The sequence below is a fragment of the Acinonyx jubatus genome, chromosome B4 (assembly GCF_027475565.1).
Source record: "Acinonyx jubatus isolate Ajub_Pintada_27869175 chromosome B4, VMU_Ajub_asm_v1.0, whole genome shotgun sequence".
NCBI lineage: Eukaryota > Metazoa > Chordata > Mammalia > Carnivora > Felidae > Acinonyx > Acinonyx jubatus.
In genome coordinates, this window is record NC_069387.1 from 15,422,491 (window position 1) to 15,448,655 (window position 26,165).

Here is a 26,165-nt window from a genome sequence, read left to right on the forward strand (position 1 = left end):
CTCACGTGATTTCTAGGATACACACCCTCTCCTCTCCTTACCCAACAGGATGCCCCTCAAATAACTGCATATGGCCCTGGAAAGTCACAACAAAAAGAGGATGTCTTCACAATACAGTGTTCTCTCAACGTGACCTATAAAGATAAGCTATATAAGGGCACCTGGGGCTCCGGACACCCACTGTTTATGAGGGGGAACCCAGGGAGGGAAAAGTTGGCAGAGGTCCGAGCTGACTGCCCTTCTATGCAAAGAATAGATGTAGTTTGGCCTTTCTTGAGGCAACTTCAGAGGTTGAATGAGTACCTGTGAAAATAAACACCCCCAAAAGACAGCAGACATATTTCACTGACCAGAGGTATGGTTTTCCCAGATCTCCACAAAGTCTTTCTCACAGCCAGAGGAATTCTGAAGGTTAAAGTCTTCAAAATGGATGGTGAGGTAGTGTCCCAAGGGACCCTCCAGATGCCACTCACACAACAAATTGTCTCTATACGGCAGTGTTGGATATCCGCTGCTTTCGATGACACCACTTTGCCCTGTCACTCTTCCCCCACACGGGGCTGCAAAAAAAGAACAATATTCTGTTACAGCATTGTTGTTGTTGTTGTTGTTGTTGTTTTTAATTTAACCAGTGCATTTATAAACTTTCAGATGCCAATTGAATATAAGTTAATGCTTTAAAAATTCTGAAAATGTTTAAGTTAGTGTTTCCCTTATGATTTGAAATCTACTATTGATGTAAAAAGAAATGATACCACAGGTCCAGTCAAATAATGAGAAATGGAAAAGTGAACGGCATATTCTGTAACATCTCATTAATCCTCATGGGACACGATGTAAGAGCTATTAGCTGCAAGAAAGTTTCATTTCAAGGACTCACTGATGGATTGATAGGGCCTGCCTACGACTCTGTGTCTGTGATTCTGAAGACTGAGTGCATGCTCCACTAGAAGGGGTGCTGTGATTGATTAGTGATGCCTACCCTTTAATTATCAAGTAAGTGTTTCACTGGAGTAACTGGTATCTCAGGGCCTGAAAAATTCCTACTCAATTCTTTCTTATCAGCTGGATGTGACAGTTACATTGAATTATACACGATTTGCCTCAGGCTATAAAACGACCTATGGTGTAGGTTCAATAAGGCTTACAATAAGGCTTTCCAACTTTTGACTCTATTAAATATGTTTGGTTAGTGTTCAGACCCACCAAGTACTAAATTCTATGTAATTGCGACCCTATTACATTACATCTTCAGTAAGCATGTGTATTGCTCATTTTTTAAGTAAGGAAATCAAAACACTGAGGAGACATATTTGTTTTTGTTTAGTGACTGATTTGGCACTAGAGACTTAGTGGGAAAACATTTTCCATTAGTGATGACTTCAAAGTTACTGTTCTAAATATAGTTATTTGAATATATATGAATAGTAAAGTGTTCTACTAGTTAAAGTAATACGATAGAGATGTCATGACAAAAGGAAAAAAAGCAAAAATTTGATTTACCTGAATATGCTTTCACAAACAAGTTAGGAAAAAATACAAAATATTCAAGTCTACTAAAAAGAGTGTCTTAAAATGGAAAGCAAGGTAAAATTTTAAACTGATAAATAACTTTGTGGTTTCAAACATTTATATTTCTTACTTATTTCTATTAAAATTAGGCAAATACAAAATCTCTAAATTTTTTAAATTTTTAATGAGTTTTTATTTCTTTTTAATTTTTTTAATGTTTATTTTTGAGAGAGAGAGAGAGAGAGGGAGCGAGCATGGGGGGTGGGGTGGGTAGCAGAGAGAGAGGGAGACACAGAATCCAAAGCAGGCTCCAGGCTCTGAGCTGTCAGCACAGAGCCTGATGCAGGGCTTGAATTTACAAACCGTGAGATCATGACCTGAGCTGAAGTCAGATGCTTAACTGACTAAGCCACCCAGGTGCCCCTAATTTTTAATGAGTTTTTAATATTTTATTATAATTAGTCTGTCATAACTTTCTTACCATGTATAAAAAATGTTTTTACCTATAGCATACTTGATCTTGAACCCCACATGTGTGGGGCTGTTGTCAGATCGGAATCTCAAATACATCACCTCTCCTGAGGACAACTGGCTGTTGGGCAAAGATGTTCCGCAAACCTTGGAAAGTACCCGTGCATTTGAGTCAGCCCCATCACGCAACTCAAGGTAATTGGATGTGCAGCTACGGTGGAAAGAAAACTCCATTTAATATGTAAAGTCAATTGCTTTGACATATTTAAAAAATAAAGACTTCACCAACTTTCTCCAAGAGCATTATTAAATCATCATTTCTGCAGCAGAAGACACGACGACAGTTATTTTAAATCATATGTCACTTCAGAATACTGCACACTATTTTTCTAATTGTAATACGTTCTTTTGTTAGTAGCTCAAAAAGATGGGTTTTACATGTACGACACCAAAGAATATTTTCTTATCTTCCTCCATATTCTGTGCTTGTTTTACAAATATAAAAGTCATTCTCAAATTAACCCCCAGGAATTTCAAAAAAAACAAGTACTTTGTTTCACATGATGATGAGACACATGTCACATGACAAGGAAGAACTCTCTCTCTTGACAGCCCTGCCACCCGGGGTTAATGGAGAGTCATAGCCGGAATCTTCCGTGTCCATAAAAGTGAGTATTTACCCAATATTTCTTAAGAAAGTCAGCCAATTAATGCTCACTGACTAGGACAGTGGCATTGTGTCAGGTGCCCATATGGTAAGCAAAAGCTCTCATACCTAAGTTTTCTTTCATACATATATTCTTGCAAATATGTATACACGTTTGTTACATGAACAGAAAAATTCAGGTTTTGTCAGCCAGGATAGTTATTCTCTTTGTGTTCAACACAGTAAGACTCACTCCCCAGTTTGTAATCCCGTAAGCATTCTCATTAAAGAAAGATTGGGAAATTGGATTGTCCTTGCGTTAGTCCTTTTTCCGACACTGGTGACCTCTAGTGTCACGTAACACAAATGTCCATTTGTTGAACAGTCATTTTATTATTTATGACATTGAGTATGAGGCTGGGAAAATAAATATTCATCTACCAGAGACACTATATTTTTCCTGTGGGAGGAAGAATGGATAACATCAATCTCAAACAGCCATCGTCAGTGTCTCCTGGAGGATGTGCATGGTGTCAGGAGGAACAATATCTGTGTACATAATCCACTCAGCTAATGACAGAGTGGCTGGCGGGCAATGTTTTCAGGCTCGAGGTGTAATGCATGTCCCTTTTCCATCCCTAGATGTTCTACACCGAGAAAAGAAGAGAAATTATTCTCGAACACGACGGCTGAAGAAAACTAACTCTGAGTAGGAGAAAAATGAAATGGAGTTGACTTGACATACCTGGGTGTTTCTTCAATATGGAATTGATCTTCAAACTGCAGCCTTATGAGTTTTCCAGGGGGAGCCGCTATGAGCCACGTGCAATCAGCGTGCTGGGGGTAATTGTCAGGGTGGTTGGGGGAGGTCACATATCCAGCAGAATCCGCATCGTGGATGTAGATATTGCCCCCACAGGCTGTTGAGAAACACAATGAAATCAACTTACAGTCTGGAGAAAGAGGATGCAATGCCACTAGCTGCTTCTTCTTCTTTTGTTTTTCTCTTTTTGCACTGTCTTGTGTCTTTTTTTTTTTTAATTGAAGTATAGTGGACACTCACTGTCACATTAGTTTCAGGTGTATGACAGTGATCTGACAAGTCTACATGATTTCATTTGTATGTGGAATCTAAAAGACACAAACAAACCAAAAGCAGAAACAGACCCATGAACACAGAGAACAAACCAGGGGTTGCCGAAGGGGAGGGACGTGGGAGGATGGGCAAAATGGATGGAGGGGAGTGGGAGGTACTGACTTCCAGTTATGGCATGAGTAAGTCATGGGGATAAAAGGTACAGCATAGGAAATGCAGTCAATGGTAAGAGAAGAACGTTGCATGGAGCAGATGGTAGCTACAACCTGTGCTGAACACAGCATAACCTCTAGACTTGCCACTATCATTTTTAAAAGTCTCTTTGGGGTGCCTGGGTGATTCACTTGGCAAAGTGTCTGACTCTTGACTTTGGCTCAGGTCACGATCCCACAGTGCGTAAGATGGAGTCCTGCATCGGGCTCTGCGCTGACAGCATGGAGCCTGCTTGGGATTCTCTCTCTCCCTCTCTCTGTGCCCCTTCCTTGCTCTCTCTTGCTCTCTCAAAATCAATTAAAAAACAAACAAAAACACAAACAAACAAAAATAAAGTCTCTTTATCTGTATTTCCAATCTCAACGTCCCTTCCTCAAGAATTATCCTCATTTCCTTTTTTAAGCAAATAGACTCTGAATTTGCTATTGAGGGAGCTACCCAGTGTGTCACTTTTTAATTTGCCCAACCGTAAATTCTTGCAGAGAATTTCTCTCTTCCTTTTTTTAAAACAAAATTTTCTTTAATGTTTATTTATTTTTGAGAGACAGAGAGAGATAGAGTGGGAGCAGCGGAGGGGCAGAGAGAGAAGGAGACGAGACACAGAATCCGAAGCAGGCTCCAGGCTCCGAGCTGTCAGCACAGAGCCTGATGCGGGGCTCGAACTCAAGAACCGTGAGGTCATGACCTTAGCTGAAGTCGGACGCTTAACCAACTGAGCCACCCAGGAGCCCCAAGAATTTCTCCCTTCCTTAAGGCCAATAAAATGATGATGGTGCATAGAACATGCATTAGAACATCATCGAAGCACTAAAACACATTCACCACTTAGATAAGCACGTGAACGCACTAGCACTTAGGACTTCCCACTGACCGTGCAGTTGAATAGAAAGAAGCAGAGCTGTGACCTCCACGTTTAAAAGACTAAGCAAACTATATAAATATATATATAATATTGCACAGCTCTGTGGGCATTCATTCATTATATTTCTGCAGGATTTAGATGCATTTGAAAAGCAAGGGACGAGTGGCATGAGAGAATCTGTTAGCCACTTTCTGTAAGAAGATAAATGAGTTTTTAACACTTCTTTTCTAAAAAACCCAGGTATTATGTAAAAATACTTTCCTTTTATCAATAAGCATTTTTGGGTAATCTCAGCAAACAATCCAGGCCAGAGTGAATTGGGTACTTACAATGCCAATGAAATGAGCCTACTAAGTTAGCCTCAGATCCCTGATCTGCTAAACGCTATCGGCATTTATTTATTTCTGCTCCCATTCAGTCACTTACGGTCCTATCCTGAATTTTGCCATTCCCTAGAATGCTTTTAGTCTCTGAAACCCTAAATGGCAGATTCCTCTGACTGCCTTCAATACCCTTGCCCTTGGCCCCTCCCTTAGACTCACCTTGCAAAAAAAAGAAACCAATTTCATGACTGTATGCAATTCAAACCATTTGTGGAAATCAATGCCAACAAATGTGTGCTCTCCATGCTCGACACGGCCAAGCAACCCTGCTGTCTCACAGAGATATAAAAACCATGTGAGACTTGACTCTATGCCCTAAACCCGTATTCTCCCCTCTTTCTTTAGCCTCAGCATGCCAACTCGTGTTCTCCTTTAGAGTGCAATGGGAGAAATCAGATGGGAACGCCTTCAATTTTTACCATCCTAAATGAATTCATCTGCATCGCTGCCTTCTTCATCTTTCTCTGCACACTGTCTTCCTATAGCTCGGGGTCAGTCTCGCACTCCACTGTGTCCCCAGGGATCATGCTATGTGGAAGCCTTCCCCTTACCCTGTGCTCACACTCTCTCTCCCTCCTTCTCCCCTCCTGCACCCCTCTCTCCTTGTTCCTTTCTTCTTTCCACTCACCGTGGGCTCAGGTCACTTAAAGTCACTTTCTCTGACCTCACTGCCCTCTTTCCTCCTTCCCCCTTGGTGCCCCTTGTTGCCTCACTGTTGTGTACCCAAGGATCTTTTTGATCTTTGTTTTATATCCACAGCATTTAACCTGGTTGACCACATCTCTCTACATTTCTGTCTCCCAGCTGCTGAGACACAGAGCTCTCCTCCTCCTTTTATACCTCACACCATTCCTCCTTTGGTCCTTGGGTGTCTCTTTCCGGGTGTTTCCCAGAAACTGGAAGTTTGTGTCTCTTAATCCCCATCACCTATTTCACCCATCCCCCTGCCCCCTCCCCTGTGGCAACCACCACTTTGTTCTCTGTATTTAAGAGTCTGTTTGTTTGTTTGTTTGCTTGTTTTTTAGATTCCCCATATAAGTGAAATCAAATGGCATTTGTCTTTCTATGACTGGCTTATTTCACTTAGCATAATAATCTCTAGGTTTATACATATTGTCACAAATGGCAAGATTTCACTCTGTTTTCACGGCTGAATAATACTTCATTGTGTGTGTGTGTGTATACATATAGGTGTGTATATATGTGTATATATATGTGTGTACATACACACACACAACCCACATCTTCTTTATCCACTCCTCTAGCAATAGACAATAGATTTTGAAATCAAAAGAACTGCAGGTCTAATACTGAGGGCAGAAAGATGGGGAGAAGATCATGGCCATACAATTCTTAGATGAAAAGAGGGCCCACAAAGGAATAAAAGAGTCATAATACCAGCAAATAAACCCTTAGTGAACCTGAATTATCACTAAATTTTGAAATCTGTATTATCCAATTTTGAGAAGCAAAGATTTACTCTCCACTAACATTACTCTTTCTTTTGAAACTATGCTTATTTACTTATTTATTCAATTAAACATTATATAAAAATAAATGCCATAAAACTAAGTCATTACAGTAGAATTAAATATAATTATAATCAAGTGTAATTAAGTAAAGGTTATTAAGTTAAAGTCCACCGCCATAATGTATAATTAAATGGGTAATAACAGAATCCCAGGAATACATGTTCATTTTAAAAGAAAGCATACAAATTATCATAAAACAATGTAATTATCATTCTTACAATGTTTCTATAACTGAACGTAACTTATAATTAAACATTTTATAATGGCAAGGACGAAGGAATTTCAGAGTATCCTTAACATCAGTTTAATTTATACTTGTGGAGAATTTACTTTGCTCATTCTCTTGATAAGAAGGCTTAGAAAAATCTAAGCCTCATTTTACTTATCTGTAGAATGGGAATGATGTCTTCCTTAAAAAAGTAGTCATGATGAGATAGTGAATGTATCAAGCATATAGTAAGTAGTACTTAGAATAGGTAGAGTAGGTGGCTATTCTCATTAAATTATTGATCCTAGTTTAGAAAAGAAAGGCTTACATATTTTTTTCCTTGAATTTATTTAAACAAGGAAAACCAAGAAACCGCAGGAAAAATACAGGCTTTAGTCTCAGTCAAAATGCTTACCTAAACTCTTTGCCTCATATTTGATTTTAAATCCTTGCCCTCCATTACTGCCATCAGAAATAAACTGAACAAACATTTGATTATCTGAGGTGAACAGAGTGGATGAAGGGCGACTGCCACAAAAATGACCGTTTCCTCCATGGCTTCCCAAGGGTGGAGAATAGATATCAGGTCCATTTTTTAGCTAGGAACACAAAACAAAATTGCATAAATCCCTTCATCCAGAGAGAGCTGAAAGCACACAAGTCCTATCAATTTATGTCCCAGGAGAGAAGATTCATTTGTTTTTTGCAAGAAGTCTGCAAAGATAGTAATGCGAAAAGGTGAGAAGCACGACTCACCGCCAAGTAATCGCCCTGGCTGCACGAAGAATCTCCATTTGGAATCTGGAAGGGCTGTTCAAAATGGACAGCAATGGTCAGACCACTCTGAACCAGGACATGCCACGAGCAGTTGAGGTTGGGACCGTAGGTCTCTGGATACTGAGGTGATGTGATGATCCCCCTGTCTGCATGCAAATATCCACCACAGCCTTTCCAAGAAAACAAAGGTATTTTATTTAAGTAACATTTGCAATACGATTTTTATGTTGCCCTATTTTTCCTGAAGATTTTTAAAGCAGAGGCAATAGAAATGTGGTTTGAATCTAATTGGGACCAAAGTATAAGAAGCAATCAGGCCAGCAGGCATTTGTTGAGCACACACGACAGGGTACTCATTTTGTGGTTGTTGCTAAGATCAGGATCTAGAAATAAGTAATAGAGGCAAATGATTCACTTTATGAAGCTCACTTTATAGGTGAGTAAGCTATACAATAAATGCATACATAATATGTGGATGGGGATAATTCTACAAAGAAAGGTGAGGGGGAGGGAGAAGGGTACAGCATTGTCTGGGAACATTAGAGAAGGTCGCGTCGTCACAGAATCACCTCAAGAGAGACCCGGAGAAACGAGGCATCAAGCCAGATGGCGTTGCGAGAGAAGAACATTCTGGTTCAGAAAACGCTTGCTTTAAGGCTGGATGTGTCAGTAGTACATCATGCAAGTCAGAATGAATGAGACACGGGGACAGATCCCAAAGGAAGCAGGGCTGGATCAGGCGGGGAAGTGAAAGGACTTATTCTGAGGAACAGAGGAAGATATTCAGGGGTTTGGAGCGTCAGCATGGCATGACGTGACTTAGATTTTTAAAAGCATCACTCTGTCTGTAATACCTAGACTGTAAGAGGGGGCAGAGAGAAGCTGAGCAGAGTGTCCGGTCGGAGGTGATTGCCTGGGTCCAAGGAGAGATGACAGAGCCTGGACTAAGACAGTACAGTGGCTGGGGTCTAGATGTATTGGGAAACTAGAATCACAGTGATTTGTTGACGGTGAGGACGTAGGGTGTGAGAGAAAGAGAAGGATCGAGAATGACATCAAGATTTTTGGCTTATGCAACTAGAAGGATGCCCTTTCCGTCTATTAAGATTGGAAAGAGTGTGGAATGAGCAGGTTTGGAGGGTGGAAGAGGGTGGGAAGCAAGAGTTCAAGTCCCACATGTTAAATCGGAAATACTTCTAGATACGCAGCTGTCCAGGATGTAGGTGTGCGTGCGCACATATACACATATGTACATATATACATGCACACATACATCTGTCATACCTAAGTACATGAGAGAGAGGCTGGGAGCAGAAGGAGAGAGTGGAGGGTGGGAGCAGGGATTAATTTGCCAGTTGTCAGGGACTAAAGAGCTCAGTGAGGGAGTACAGTGAGATTATACAACTACTTAATCACAGGTGGAAATTTATCTCAGGTCTGTCTGATTTCAAAGCCCGTTCTTTTAAGCAGCCATGTGACCTGCCTCCCTTGAGTGTGAAGAAGATAATTTATCTTCCATTGCTCCCTACTCTATAAAAGACATATATAATAGTGCAGGAAATATTAGATAAATGTTTAACGTCTATATCGAGAGTCGACTTTAAAATTACACCTCTTTGGTTAAAAACATCAGAGTCTTTCAATGTTCCATTTTCCATGAACTGCTTCTTTAATTTTAACCCAGTTTGGGTTTACTGGATTTATTACTGGACTTCCCATTTTATCAAGTTTTGAAAGTCTCGGTCATACCGCACATGATGGCCTCCCACATATCGTGCACATTCTCTGACTCATCCAACTCATATTTTAAGAGAAACATAGTCTTCCTGCCAACCCTCAGATAAGGGATTTAAACCAAAAGATTTCTGAAGATACCTTCTATATTATTTCCGGTATTTCTTAGATTGAAGAGGACTCTGGCTTATTGTTTCTTTGATGGGTGGTGGGTAAGGGCTGTCTAGTTCTGTTCTAGCTGAAGCCCTCAGATAGGCTGAAAAATTGTTTTAAAGATGTCACCCTTTGTGCCTACCATGAATGCACCTCCTTTTGGGGGGAAGATGCCATGCCCAGGGACCTGAAGGTAAGGAATCCTTCTGTGCAATCCTGGCCACAGTTTTTTGGACCAGGACTCAGTACCTGGCATAAGGATAGCCAGCTACAAGCTGGGCGGAGACCCGTGTGCTCTCACTTACAATCTCTGTCCTGGCATAGAAAAATAAGCAGAGTATATTAGAGAGAGAGAGAGAAAGAGAGAGAGACAGAGACAGAGACAGAGGGAGAGGGAGAGAGATGATGAGGTGAGATGATATGACATGACATAAAAAATAATGGAACTTAGTACCCTTATGAAAGGATGCATTAAAGCCTGGTCTGGTGACACTGAAGTCAGAGGTGAACCGGATGAACATGTACTCTCCAGTGGACCGGATGGGTCCAGGGATCTCTCTGCCACAGAGAACCGCTAGCTGCTGGGCCTGGTTATTGTCTCCTATGCCAAAGAAAGGAAATGTCAAGCGTGAAAATATAACGCCCTCAGAATCTCCTCCACCATCATTTGCAACCCAGACAAAGTGGCTCATATGTTTTTTACAGAACATCACCATTCCTGGGAGATAATGAGATTCTCAAGTACAAGGACACTCCAGGGGTTACATCATTCTGGCTCCAGCTCATGATCGAACTGCCTACCTTTCTCTTTACCCTTTATGTTAAAGTCTCCCTTGACAGTTCCCACCGTCTTTCTAAAAACGGGGCAACCGTTCCTCCTGGCACTAAAACTCAAAATCGGAGCACATGAGAGTTAGGAATGACGGAGGACCAGTGCTGACGTGTGTTAGAGACCCTGCTAAATTACTCTGATCACTGAAGGTCCAGTATCTGAAAGAGAAGAAAGATTGGCTCTTCGGCAGCAGATCCTGTACTATTGTGGCAAGGTCATTTGCCAAGAACTGTGCAACTTTTATATGAACCTCAGCTCCAGAGAGTTTTTTGGTTGTGGCTGTGTTTTTTGTGGGTTTTTAAAACTTCATTTATTTTATATCATTTATTCATGTTGCTATTAAACGAACACACGTATGTCTACCTGTGGAGGATGAGAAACGTTTCAGCCAGGGTGCCCTCCAAGGAGAGAGGCAAAGGACAACTGGGTCACTTCATGGCTCTTTTCCTTTTTACGACTCTTGAATATAAGCAACATGGAACAAAGCCACAACCAAAGCCAGAATGGAGCAAAGGAGATGATAAAATATTTGGATACCTTGGCTGGGATTTTTTCCCCCCTAAGGAAAATAATTAATAAACTTCAAGCTGATAAAAACAAAAAAATAGAGTACGAGACATGAGGAAATTTTCCCCTGTAAAACAACAATCAGCAAAATTAATCCTTCCGCCATTGATTGCCACCTAAAACGCACTAGTATTAACTACTCTAGAAAACAAGGTAGTGTGTGGGATTACAAATGCAATGGTATAGCCATAAATAGGAGAGGCCTGAAAGGTATTCTTTGGAGGGTTTGTGACCTCTGAAAATTTTTGGTACTTTATAATTCAAAAGTTTCTCTCTTTAACTCCTTTTGCACGTGTTATTTTGCTACACATTTTGCCCTAAATTGTTTTGGTGGACTTACTCTCTAATTACCAATGTCACAAAATTTGGAAGTTCAATGTATGTTGTTATTTATTTCATAGGTGCATATTTTCTCTCTCAGTGAGACTGGATAGGATCTACTGATTTGTATTTCTTTTCTAAACTTCACCTCAGACCATGTGATGAAACAGTGCTTATCTCTAAATAATTACTTAGCGATCACCTAACTGATGAGTTGGTAGATAACCCAACAACCGTAAGATGGTTTGTTTCTCCCCACAGTATCCATAATAAATACGGAGGTATGTCTAGGGCCTTCCATGACTTCACCATATGGATGGTAGCAGGCATGAATCTGATCTTTAAGGGGAGGGGAAAATCAAAGGTAAACAGCCAGGGCTAGAAGGTAGTCTGGTGATTCTCTTTCTAGTCCAGACTCCTCATTTTAGAGATGTGGACGCTGGGGCCCAAGATTACCAGTAGCTGACATTTATCGAGCAATTATTATTACCACTTTGAGTGCTTTACATACAATATCAGACTTTATCATCACAATAATGCTATTAAGTAGGTATTTTTATTATCCCCATTTTGTAAATTGGAAACAGTCTTAGGGAGGATATATAATTTGCCTGAAGGCATAGAGCATAGAAGTCAACAAGGATTTAAAACCCTGGCTAATTAACTCCAGATGCTCAAACTATACTATTATATGATTTCCCTAAGATCACAAAGTACCTTTTATATCTATAAATAGATAAAAGGATTACTGATTTTTGACTTTTTTTTCTTTTGTTTGCCTTTTCCCCCCCCTTTACACTGTTTTTTTTTTTTTTAATTTTTTCTAGGTCCAATGTAGTTTCATGGAACCTCAATTTTGGGGAATCTTGGTATGTAAAATTTGTTGTTACATAGTCTGGAAAAAATTGATTCAGTCTTGAACCATCACCAGCCTGTAAAATGAATAAACAGGTGGGAGAGTGACTCAGGTCTCCCAGGAAGGCTGCAGGGCCCTCTCTGGAGTGGCCCAAGAATGTTCACAGCCAGCCTTGGACCAAGGGACAAAGGCCCAAGGCCTGTGATGACTGGCCAATTGCACAAGTGGCCTGTAAGTATCATTGGTTGTGGTTAATGGCTTTAGATATTTCCTTCAGGATGGTATATACCCCTGCTACTCGGAAGGAAAAACCTGGCTGAACGAAGAACAAATAATTGAAATGGGACTTGAAATTTTATTCTAAATGTAGATAAACACTGAGCCAATGAACAAAATACCTACCAACCACCACATAGTAGGCACTAAATAACCACGTCTTGAATGAATCAATAAACAAATGAGGAAATAAAGAACCTATTCAGCACCAACTCATGTTGTAAATAAAAATCTCTTCGGATAGGTTGCACACCAATTTAAAATATTATCATTGTTTTGGCATAGAAGTCAATCTGCAGAGCTCTCCAAGTTGTATGCCTCAGCAAGAACATTCTATAAAGTGGAGATGATGAAACCTATTTTAGAAATATCTCTAATAAAGTAAATTGAAATCTAAATTAATCAATTCCAAATTCTGCATCTACAAAATTCCAGGGCTTTTGCTAGGGAATTTTGTGTTTATTATGTTCCCTAATACAACAGCCTCATGAAGGAGGTATCAGTCTCTCTTTCACAGACGATAAAACAGACCTGGAGCCATTTAGCAGTAGAGCAAAAACCACCTCAATAGAAAGTGATTTTTGAAAGAGTAGCCACACTTTACTTCATTAATGCAGTTACCTACTGAAGATATTTTTTCAAAGTTTCTACTATATTCTGAACACTCAGAATATGTGTGCAAGGACACACTCATTTCATCACATGAGAAGTTTTAAATGTTAACATCCACAGGAATGCCTTGATGTGAGAAAAGACGGCAATTTCTCTGAGCAACGCGCTGGATGATGGTTGATGGAAGAGGGGGGAAAGTTAAGGTTTATCATCTCCTGTTTTATACGACTGACTTGAGCGTTAGTGTCCAGCCTCTACAGAAGGAAAACCAAGCACCTCTGCCGTTTCCTAACTGCCTTTCACGGAAGTCTAGCGTTGAGGGGATAAGGAAGACACAAGCTTACATGTTAGTAACCTGTGGGCAAAAAGCAAGCACATGTTCGTTTGGTCCAGAAAAGGCTTTGAAGCTTTTTTCATTAATTTCCAAAATTTAACAGTTGGGAAATTCATAGAAAATTCTGTATCTTTCACATCTCTTTAAAAAAAAAAAAAAAGGAAGCTAATAACACTGAGCCTGCCTTCCTAGTAGCTGCCCCTTCAACTCTGTGCTCCAGATTAACACTTTCCTTGTTATGTCCCCTGTTTGTGTAGGTAGGCATGTGAGGTCGCAATGTCTGTATCTTGTGGTTCTTAAACTTTAGAGACCATCATTATCACCTGGAGGCAGGGACAAGGGTCAGGTGAGAGAGGCACTTGCCTCATGGGCAACATTCAAGGAGGTCCCAAAGACCTTAGAAAGCAAGATAAATAATATTTTAGTGCAATAGTTAAAAAACTGAAATTTAATGTAAAATGATCAAAATATCACCATTTTCAACAAAGACAGAATCCAACTGTGCAGTTTGCATAATCTTGCCTTGCTTTCCTCAACCTAAACGTGGCCCCTGCCTGGAGGGCTTTTTAAATCACAGACCTAAGACCCATTTGGAGAGTTTCTACTTTGGTAGATCTGGGGCGTGGCCATAAGATTGGCATTTCTTCCCTGGTGACACTGATCCCTCTGGTCCCACGACCACACTGGGAGAAACACTGGTCAGAGGACATGGCTTGCCTCTCCTCCAGCTTTGTGAACCGTGAAGCATGATTTTGTACATGTTTCATATTAGCATTATTCTTACCCCCATCATTACATAGCCATACCACACCTGTGCATAGAGGAAAACACGAAAAAATATAAGCCCTTAATTCTACCTATTCTACCCAGAGATTCAGTAGACAGAGAGAACTGAATACAAGCAATTATATATCTATAATAATATATATAATAATAAATATATATAATAATATATAATACATATATTTTTTTCACACTTGTATCTTAAGGTCATAGGTATAAAATATCAAAATGTATCTCCAAGACCTTTCAAAAAGAAGGCAGCACCACCTGGAAACTCAGACCATTATTTCCTACTTAAGCCAAAGATAGTATTTTCTCTCAGTAAGATAATGCTGTTCCTGAGATAGTATGTGCATTAGTTTGTTACAGGCAATTTAATATTTTCCTTATGTTCTTCAGAAATTGTAGCCAATTCTGGTATGGGATGCCTTCACTGACCATAATGTCAGGGAACTTCCATACAAAACGGATGGAGGCAGTAAATGAGTATCACTCTAACTGAATGTAACTCTGTATGTGTCAAGGTTGAAACTCGGTAGTTTTGTGTTTTACTTAAATGTTTCTCACCATCTCTTATCACAAGTTTGTCATAGTCACATGTTCTGTGAGCTTCGATGTCCAGGGAAAGGATGTTGAGTTCCACAGTAGAATCTGGAGCCTGAATGAGCCACATACAGTCAGCGCTGTTACTGTAGCTTTCAGGCCAGCCTGGGGAGAAAAGAAAGGCTGGCGCATCTCCTGTCCTCAGGAACCCACCACAAGCACCTGTAAAATGAAAAACAACATCTATGAGATACCTCTGATGGAGGAGAATCTAGCACGTTCATTTTAAAGTGGCAGCTCTACACCAAAAGGACACAACCAATTACAACAAAGCTCTCAAAGAAATCTAGAAATATTTTATTAAACCTGCTGACTCACAAAGCTGTGATTTCTGTTTGTTTATTTTTTGTGTAAGAAAAACACTGTGTTCTGCTTTTTTCACCATAGCCTTGCCACACGGCCCGTTTATTAGTGTCTTAGTGTCTTTTATTTGCTAAGCATGAAGTTAGTCCATGTAGAAGACCTTCTTTTATTATCATCATTATTATTATTAATGTTTCCTCTGTACTTTACCTTTTTTGAGAGAGAGAGAGAGAGAGAGAGAGAGAGAGAGAGAGAGAGAGCAAGCGTGCCCAAGCATGAGTTGAGGACAGGCAGAGGGAGAGAGAGAATCTTAAGCAGGCTCCATGCTGAGCATAGAGCCTGACACAGAGCTCAACCTCACGACCATGAGATCATGACCTGAGCCCAAATCAAGAGTTGGATGCTTAACCGACTGAGCCACCCAGGCGTCCCTCCTCTGTATTCTAATCTTTACTTTTTCAGCATAGCTGTTCACCATGTTATTTATATGCGGGCAATTTTGAAATCATTTTCAAATTAGTAAAATATATAACAACAGCCTTTCTTCATTTCTTATTAATTTTTTAAAAAATTAGTTTCGTTAAAGTATTCTTTGTGTGTCATAAAACATACCTTTTAACATCTACAATTCAGGGGCTTTTAGTTATAGTCACAAAGTTCTGTAACCATCAGGGCTAATTTTAGAACACTTTTACCATTCCAAAAAGACACTTTATACCAATTACCACTGATTGCCTATTTTCCACTCTACCAGTCCATGGAAACCACTAATTTACTTTCTGTCTCTGTCTATGGATTTGCCCATTCTTGCCATTTCATATACATATAATCGGACAACATGTGGCCTTTTGTGACTAGCTTCATTCACTTAGCATAATGGTTTAAGGTTCATCCGTGGCATATTTCAGTATTTCTTTCATTTTCCTTCATTCTTTTCATTTCCTTGCTTTAAGCCTGTCCAGTACTCCACTGTATGGATATATCACATTAAGTTTTATCAGCTGTGCGATATGTGGGTTGCTTCTGCTTTTTCACTATTGTGAAGAATGCTTCTATGAACTTTCAGTTTATAAATTTTTGTGTGGACTCTATGTTTTCAATTCCATCAGGTATATGACTAGGAATGTAATTGCAGGATCATATGGAAACCCTGTGTTTCAATTTTTGAAGAACTGCTAAACTGTTTTCCAAAGTGGTTATAACTTTTTATAATTTTACCAGCAATACACAGGGTTCTTATTTTTCCACATCCTTGCCAACCCTTGTTATTGTTTGCTTTTGCCAACCCTTATTATTGTTATTGATTGATTAAAATCATCCTAGGGAATGTTAAATATATATATTTTTTAGTATACCATTTTAATTCACTTGTTCTTTTTTTTTTTTTACTATATATACATACATACATATATTATTTTTATTGAGAAACACAGAGAGAGAGAACACGTGCAAGTGGGGAAGGGGCAAAGGAGAAGAATGCAGAGAATCTTAAGCAGGCTCCAGGCTCCACATGTGGCCTGACACAGAACTCAGTCCCATGACTGTGAGATCATGACCTGAGCCCAAATCAAGAGTCAGATGCTCAGGGGCACGTGGGTGGCTCAGTTGGTTGGGCGTCCGACTTTGGTTCAGGTCATGATCTCATGGTTCATGAGTTTGAGCCCCGCATTGGGCTCTGTGCTGACAGTGCAGAGCCTGGAGCTTGCTTCAGATTCTGTGTCTTCCTCTCTCTCTCTGCCCCTGCCCTGCTCACATTCTGTCTCTGTCTCTCAAAAAAGTGAATAAACATTAAAAAAAAAAGAGTCAGATGCTCAACTGACTAAGCCACTCAGGCACCCCTACTATGTATATTTTTAAGTTATTTTCTCAGTGGTTGTTCTGGTAGTTACAATTTACATCTTAATTTGAAACAATGTAGTTTGGGTTAATACTAATTTAATTTGAATGGTACACAAAACTTGGCTCCAATAAAATTCTATTTCCATCCCCATCCTTTGATGCTATTTTTGCCATAAAAATTACACATTTAAACATTACAAATCCATCAACATAGTTTTATAGTCATTGCTTGACGTAGCTGTATTTAAATCAGAGAGGAGGAGAATTACAAACAAAAATGCTTTTACAATGCCTTTATATTTACTTATGTCATTATCTTACTGCATGCTATTTATTAGTTGTCAAGACATGCTATGGTACTTTCATTTCAGTCTAAGGCCTTCCACTAGAATTTCTTTTAGAGTAGATCTGCTCGCAATAAATTCTCTCCATTTTCATTTATCTTGGAGTCTTTGAATTTCTCCTCAGTTTGGAGGATATATGTGCTGGGTATAGACTTTTGACTTTTAATCAACAGTCTTTTTATTTCAATACTTTGAATATGTCATTCCACTGCTGTCTGGCTTTCATGGTTTCTGATGAGAAGCTAGGTGAGGACTCCTTTTACATGATGGATCACTTTTTCCTGGTGCTTTGAAGATGATCCCTTTTTCTCCAGCTTTGATAGTTGGTGACTTGTCTACGTATAGATTTCAGACAGCTTATCCTATTGGGAGTTTACTGGGATTCTTGGGTGTGTAGAATAATATTTTTCATCAAATTTGGGAAGTATTTGGACACTATATTCAAATATTCTTTGTCCCCCTTTATCTCCCTCCTTTTCTGGGGCTTTCATTGTATATATATTAGTATAATTGATAGTTTCTGAGGCTCTGTACAATTTTTTTCAGTCTTTTTCCTTCTTTCCCGTGGGCAGGCCAATCTCAATTGACCTATCTGCACGTTCGCTGATTCTTTCTTCTATGTGCTCAAATCTGTAATTGAGCCCATCCAGAGAATTTCAATTATTATACTTTTCAATTCTGACATTTCTATTTGGTTTTTTTCTTTTCATAATTTCTATCACTTTCTCCATAGTCTCTGTTTGGTGATACATTATTCCCATATTTTCCTTCAATTCTTTAGACGTGGTTCCTTTTAACTTTTCAACACATTTATAATAGCTAACTTAAAGTCTACATGTGTTGGGATATGCCTATAAAGCTCTAGTAGGCAGTTTACAACTCTGCCTCAGTCTTCACTCCCTGCTTACACAGACCCTCAAGATCACATAGAGTTGAGAGATCAGGGCCCTCGCGTCCTCTCTTGGACATGTGCACAGTCCTGCACCTGTGTGTGGCTTTCTAAACTTCCAGAAATATGTCAGAGTTTTCCAAAGCTCCCTATGGGTATCTCATTCCCCAGGATTTTCCTTTTACAGTTTTATTCACCCTCTTGTTAGCTGCACCTGGTATTACTGCCACATATAACTATGATGTTAAACACTTGTCACTGATTGTTTTCTACAAACACCCTGGGGATAGGGCACAGAGCAACCGCTGAGGCAGATCAAATGAAGACAAGTCCTGAGAATGGAGCTTTCCTAGGAAGCTGCCAGATAGGTCAAATAATGGTAATTCCTTAGGAATAGGAGGTTTTCTGTAGCTCTCCACCTGTTCTACCCCTTCCAGTAGGCACTCAACTACTGGTTTTGCAGCTACTCTAGTTGAGGATTCTGCGAGGCAACTGCAAAGCTGAGGCAAGGGGAGAGATGGAAATAGGGAGAATTAATATGCCGGAAAGCTGACTATTTTTCTGAGATTCAGCCATCATTCTTGAATAAACACTCTTTAGATTGTTGCGAGCTTTGATGAATTTCCAGGGTTCTCAAAAGCTGATCTTGACAATTTTGACAATGTTCTCATTGTTTTCCTGCAGGAATGCTTTTTCAGAGGTCCTCACCCCACCATTCCAGAGGTTTCTGACTTTTATACCAGTACATGTTTGAATCTTACTAGGACCACCAGGAAGTGAGTGTAAACTTTTATGGGACTAGGTCCTAATTCTTGTGTCCTATTTCTACACAGACTACAGAAGTAAAGAAAAAAAGAGACAAATGAAAGAAATTTTCAAGTGGAAGACTTTAATATTACTCAGGGTCTTCAAATGTTAAGATTTTCCTTTATGTAAAATATTTCTTACCTTGAATTTATAAAAGGCAGTTATCAAACTAACTGACTTGGGGTCATTATTCTTTTTGGTCAAATATTCATTTTCCCTCATTTATAAACACATGCTGACATTGCAATTCCTGATCCTTTTGTGGTTGAGTGAGGTCATTTGACCAGTTTGAGCCAATGAATTATGAGCAAAATAATTTTGTCACTTTTAAGCTGAGCACTTTTGTACTGAGACATGCCAGAGCTCTCCTTCCTCTGGCCATGATCACAGTCAATGTCCCAAACAATGTCAGCTCCAACAGCCTGGGCTATGCAGTGATACTGATGACAAGGCACTTAGTTAATCCAAGAAGAATATGTAACACAAACCAGAAAGAAACTTTATGATTTTTCAGCAACTCAGAGTTTGGAATTGTTTGCTATCGCAGCATAACTGATCATGTCCTGACTGATATGCTGACCAATCTTTTCCTACTCGATGTGTTTAATTTCCTTCAAATGATCCTCATCCACATTAAGCTCAGTTTGCTTTCTTTTCTTCTGCCTGTACCACATGCTTTGTCATTAAATAATTTAATTACTAAATTGTTATTTGACTGACATATGAATACTTTGTCTTTCCCAACTATTTTTAAGCTCCTGGAGAGTTGAGATCAGATCTTTGTCCCTTTACTTAATTGTCTCAGTGTATCTATAGCAAATACTCAATAAATATTTATTGAATTAAACTAAACATATGCATATGTAAGAAATGCTGATGGTACAATGTGCAATATATAAATATATTTTAAAATGTTAAGCTTTTTAATTTTTTTTTAGTTTTAATGAATCTTTCAGAATGCGATGCCACCCCATCATCTAGGTAACTAGTAAATTATAAAATTCTCTTATCTTCTTACTTTCACCTTCCCTTGTTCTCAAGGAAAATGAAATTTATGATATAATCACTCATCCACTTAACTCATCTAATTACAGAGCTTAAGTATGAGAAGAAAATTTGTCATTTTTGAGTACTAAATTATATTTGTTGATATAATATTTTCCATGAGTAAGTGATTCTTTCTCTAACTTGAGATTTGTGGCTATAAAAAAAGCTTAATTCAAGTTTACTTAGAAGAGCTATCCAGAATTAAATGGATAGCTTCAAATTGCATTTGGCAATCTTGCCGATGGTTCTTTGCTCTTAGATAAGTAGATTAATATTTTAAGAAAGAAATTCATATTCAATTTTATGGAAACATCTTGTAAGGGGGGGGGTGGAAAAAACATCTCAGAACAGAATACTCCAGGTGCATTAAATGAAAACAAGTATGAATGATACATTTATCAGTTACCTCTACCAATACAAATTCCCAAGAAGTTAGAAGCAAATAGACTCTAATCTTTTAGGATATATTTAGTCTTAGAACAAGTTCAAAGTTTGAATATTCTTCAATGAGAACCTATGATAATGTGTCTCAATCAAGTACAGCTGATCCTTGAGCAGTGCAGGGCTTAGGGGTGTCAACCCCCAACACAGTAAAAAATCCACATGACTTTAAGTAGCTCATGTGCCCAGCATCGGCTCAAGCTCACGACACTGCGATTAAGAGCCTCATGCTCTACTGACTGAGCCAGCAGGTTCCCCCAAAATCCATGTAACTTTTGACTCCCCCCAGAACTTTATTACTAATCGTCTACCATTGACCAGAAGTCTTACAGATAACAGTCAATTAACACATATTTTGTATGTTACATGTATTACATGCTACAGTCTTATAATAAAGTAAGCTAGCTAGAGAAAAGAAAATGCTGAGAAAATTGTAAGGAAAAGAGGGGCGCCTGGGTGGCTCATTCGGTTAAGCGTCTGACTTCAGCTCAGGTCAAGATCTCATGGTTCGCAAGTTCGAGCCCCACATCCGGCTCTGTGCTGACAGCTCAGAGCCTGGAGCCTGCTTCAGATGCTGTGTCTCCCTCTCTCTCTGCTCCTCACCAGCTCACACTGTGTCTCTCTTTCTCTTTCTCTCAAAAATAAGTAAATGTTAAAAATTTTTTTTAAATAAGGAAAAGAAAACACATTTACAGTACTGAACTGTGTTTATAGAAAAAATTCTCATATAAGATTTTTTCAATCGCCTTCATTTCAAACTTGTGTTGTTCAAGGTCAACTGTATACCAAGGTTGGCAATACCCCCCAAACTGGGCTGTCAGACTTCTATGACAACCCATAAAAGCCATTCAAAATTGTTTAAATAAAATTTTAAGGAAAAATCAGTCTCCCCAAACACTGCTTACCAAGGGAATTAAGGATGTCTTAAACATAGTCAAATAAAAGTTTAACAATTAGGCTAATTTTACCTTAAAACATGAAGGTTTATGACCAACTAAGGAGAAAGTGAAGCATTTCTGAAGGCACATTTAAAATGAAATCTAGAAAAGGGGTGCCTGGGTGGCTCAATTGGTTGAGCTTCCCACTTCAGCTCAGGTCATGATCTCATGGTTTGTGAGTTCCAGCCCTGCATCGGGCCCTCGGCTTTCAGCACAGAGCCTGCTTCAAATCTCTCTGCCCCTGCCCCACTCACTCACTCTCTCAAAAATAAAAATAAACATTTTTTTAAAAACTTAAAAAAAGTGAAATCTAGAGGAAAAACAGTTACTTCTGTCTTCTAGTTGGCCCATAATATTGTGTGTGTGTGTGTGTGTGTGTGCGTGTGTGTGTGCGTGTGTGTGTGTGTGTGTGTGCATGCAGAGCATTTACAAATCAAATTTTCAGAGATCTCTAAAGGAGTCTCTAGAAGTTATAAGTAGAATGCCTCATGGATATCAAACCCCTAATTAATATAAAAAATATAATGGGGAAAATATAAAAAAACCACAAATGTACAGTTTTTACAAAAGGCAGTATTTATGAAATTAAAAGAACACCTGATATATATGGAAGGTTTTAGGGCTGCACTTATTCTTAGTAATTTACATATTTGCCACCTATTAAGGGAAGGCCCTTTGAAACCTATTCTGGGAAGGCCCATGCAGTGAAACCCAAAAACAGAATTTCATTTATTACCGTTTGGTAAGACATACCTGGAGCAATTGTAGGGGAAGGTCCAACAGAGACATTCATTGCAAACCACTCCAGAAGGAATCCTTTCCCTGAGATTGAAGAGTCAGAAGAAAACTGAAATGTCAAGGAATTTCTAGAGGAGCTAAAAGATTTGGTCTGGGTACCACAGTAAGTTCCAATGAGGCGGGAATGAACACCAAGCCCATCGTAAATCTGCATGTAAAAAAAAAAAAAAAAGATAATACAGCACTGAATTCAAGTAATTACCTCTATTTTTCTTCATAAAAAAGAAAACTATAAGGTTGCCTTATGTTATTATAATTTCATCATAATGAAAAAAATAAACAAGTAAACACCATATGTCAGTTGAAATAGAAAGCACCATTGAATATAAAATATGACTGCAAAAAATTTTAAGGTGTTTAAAATAATTTCATCTTTGCTGCAGAATTATATTAATACATAAACTATATGCAAAATAGCTCATTATTTGATCTACAGTAAAATTTAGGGGTGGAAAATTAGGAATCAAGATAGTTGTACAATATTGAATGTGCTTTGGGGCCTCAAAGGAAGGAATTAGAAAGTAACAGAAAAAGCAACAAGAAGAAGGAAAGGTTTAAACAGACAGGTATCGGAAAGTAGAATTAATGACAACAAAAGAGTGACAGCTTGTGAGGGCTCAACACACATTCAAATCACTCAATTTTTTTTTTCATTTGGTTGAAAATATGAAGTTACCTGTTTAGAGACATATTTTTATAGTTACAAACACATAGCATGGAACACATTGTTTTTTTTGGCACATGTGGAAAAATGCCATCCAACCATATTTCCTATCCTTTACTTCATTTTGTAAATAATTTGGAACAAGGTCATTGAAATTGTTATAAATTTCTCTGCCGAAGCTAGGAGATAAGCTGTTTTTCAAACTATGTAATAATGATTTCCACACATACGAAGCACCTTAGGTACTGAACTCTAGGTGAGGCCTTGCAGACCCAAGATGAATAAAATGGAATCCTGGCCTTTGAGAATCTGATAACATAGTTAAACTCATAGAAGGAGAAAGTAGAGTGATGGTTTCCAGGGGTGGGAGAGAGGGAAATGGGGAAATGTTGGTCAAAGGTTACAAAGTTTCAGTTATGCAAGATGAATAATTCTGGAGATCTAATGTGCAGCAATGTGACTACAATTAATACTGAAATATATCGTACTGTTTCTGTATTATATACTTGACATTTGCTAAGAGGGTACATCTTAAATATTCTCTTTCACACACACAGACATATACGCACACAAAATCCAAATGATAACCATGCAAGGTGATACAAGTATTAATTAGCTTGACTGTAACAATTATTTCACAATGTGTACATAGGTTACAATATCAAGTTGTACATCTTAAATATACCCAATATTTATTTGTCGAATATACCTGAATAAAGCTAAAAAAAGAAAAAAAGAATGTGACAGTGTTTTTGAAACTGATGCAGTAACCAAAATCTGGATGGCAATAACCACCACAATTTTATATTTATTTATTTAAAAATGATCCTTCAAACTTTTAACACTCTAACATAAGAATACACAAGAAAATGAGATATGAGAGAGGATACTTAACTAAGATATACATATACACATAGACAAAGCCCAAGAGGTAAATTACAATAATGCTAAAAATAAAACTTAGAGAATCCAAAGAAAATAAATATAATGACAGAATTACCTTTTCATAGGTAATCTAGAAGAGGTAATCATGATCTAGGAAGGCCACCCCATGTGATTTACAAATGCTTCAACTGACATTAACTTGATTTGTTTTTGCAAATAGAAATTCACCAAAATTTACTAACACTGATTGCCCTTGGATACTCACCCTTAATTTGTCATAATAGCAGTTTTGAGTTGTTTCAATGTCTATCTCCAAGATTCTACCATGGATAACTTGAGACGCATCCACATTTACTATCCATTGGTAATCAGAGTTGTGGGGGTAATGGCCAGGCCATAAGGGAGAGGCGACTTTCCCATGAGTTCCCACAATATTATCATTGCCAAATACTAGGAGTGAAAACAGAGCAGTAAATCAGAAGTACTTAGAATAGTTCTTTAATCAAATGAAAGAAACAAAAGGCAAGGGGTGTTGAAAAGGATGGACTTTTAATTGGCTGTGATTTCTATTCTGAACACTGAAAGAAATATTGCTTCCCTTTTGATTTCTGTACTATCTACTAATTCCTTGGAGAACAGTGATTTTGTGAATGGAATTTCATCTCCTAAGAAGGTGGCATGGTGTGAAAAGAGGAGATAACTTCTCATGTGAAAAGGGGTTCCCAGACCCCAGGAGACGTGATGACAAGTGAAGGGGTATTACCAGGCTCATTCTCTATTTTGTTTACCTATTTTCCTTTTTACTAAAGAATGGGACATGTTTTCAAAGTTTTGGTAAGAGAAACAGACATATTGGAATGCCATGAAAAATAGCTAATTATGGAAAAGTCAAGTTAAAAAATAAAAATATTAACACTTTATTCTATTAGAAGAAAACCCTGTTGTTATAATATCTGAGCACTTAATTCAATCCTAAAATATACTCAGTGTTTTGAATTTGAAGAATAGAGAGTTTGTGACTTCAAACGAAATACCCTTGGTATCAATATGCTCAACCTGAACTAAATACGTTAGAAGGTTCTAACAAAATATCATGTAAAAAGTTTAATATAACATTAGGTAGAAACAAGCTTAAAACGATTACTAGAGCCACTCTCCCTTGCTCCTGGTGGGCCATGCACATGTAATTTAGTTTTTATAATATAGTTTAAAATGAAGTAATTCCACAAATACAACAGATCTAGGAGAATAGAGTTCAGGATTCTTCACTTACTGCATTACTAAAAAATGTGTTATCCTTTCTAGTTTGTAGGATGTTCTCTGGAAACCATCGATGAAATAGAAGCAACTTACTGTTAGTAAATGTGGCTTGGAAGCCTATGCCACTGCCTGAGCCATCGGAGACAAATCGGATCCACAGTCTGTGCCCAACAATGGATGAATAATTCAGGGGGAGGACATTTCCACAATATCGCCCCACCAAAGTACCAGTGGCGTTTCCTTCGCGGATCTCCACAAAATCCCTGTTACAGTCCTGAGAATCCTCCAACTGGAAAGTTCTAATTTGAAAAGAGAGAGAGAGAGAGAGAGAGAGAGAGAGAGAGAGTTTTGGAGGATTAAATTGATAGAATAAGCTTTGAGATTATCCCGAAACACCTGCTGGTTTCTTTATAACTGTTCTTTATAAAACTTTAACTTTAATCACGTTATCTTTGAGCCAACTCCAAAAATTTCTTTCCCCCAAATTTGCTAAAATGCCTGTTGCAGAGATACAAAGGCAATTAATACATGGCCTTCAAGGACTTTTCTTTCTAGGGGGAAAGACTGGGCAAGAATACAGGAAAAGACACATTATAAGGTAGAATATCATAAAGTGTCCTCGGAGCTAGAAGTGTTCGAAGATTTGGAGGCAGACGTATCACATCGGATTGTGAGGCTCAGTCACAGCTTAACAGAGAGATTGTTTCTGGGATGGAAATATAAACATTAGCTGGATTTAAGGTTCAGAAATGGTGAGCACAAAATGCATGTCGATAAGAGCACATACACAGAAAAAGGGTGAGAGTTCTAGTTTGGTTAGAACATTGAGTACTTGTTAAGAGACACAGCTGAAGCAGTATCATGGGCTAATTTTGCCAGAGCTTAAGTCACAAAGGCATCTGTACTTAATTTCTGAAAAGGCAGGCGAAATATGGGATTTGTAACAATATAGGCTAGAGTTTGGAAATACGGCCTATTCAACTTGTATTATAATCTGCAGTTATGATGACATGGGAGAATGAAAGATAGGAAACAACATCTACTCAATGATTGCCACAGATAACATATAGAGTCTGGAACATGTAAGTGTTAAATGAATGCTTTCAGAATGTAGCTTTAGTGCTTTATAAACTTGGACATAATCAAGACGGTGTGAGGGGCGCCTGTGGGGTGCAGTCA

General features: G+C 38.5%; 1 protein-coding gene across 1 annotated transcript in view; it reads right to left on the reverse strand.

Annotated features, from left to right (window-relative positions):
- The window catches only part of CUBN (cubilin), a 274,477-nt gene that overhangs the window by 82,789 nt on the left and 165,523 nt on the right, over positions 1 to 26,165 (reverse strand). Inside the window, exons 37-46 of the mRNA XM_027073522.2 lie at positions 25,080 to 25,285; positions 23,992 to 24,176; positions 22,133 to 22,325; positions 14,736 to 14,933; positions 10,042 to 10,188; positions 7,680 to 7,870; positions 7,339 to 7,522; positions 3,375 to 3,549; positions 2,016 to 2,194; positions 351 to 560 (exon numbers count right to left, since the gene is read on the reverse strand). Of these exons, the coding sequence (XP_026929323.2) occupies positions 351 to 560; positions 2,016 to 2,194; positions 3,375 to 3,549; positions 7,339 to 7,522; positions 7,680 to 7,870; positions 10,042 to 10,188; positions 14,736 to 14,933; positions 22,133 to 22,325; positions 23,992 to 24,176; positions 25,080 to 25,285 (1,868 nt within the window). The remainder of the gene's footprint in view (positions 1 to 350; positions 561 to 2,015; positions 2,195 to 3,374; positions 3,550 to 7,338; positions 7,523 to 7,679; positions 7,871 to 10,041; positions 10,189 to 14,735; positions 14,934 to 22,132; positions 22,326 to 23,991; positions 24,177 to 25,079; positions 25,286 to 26,165) is intronic.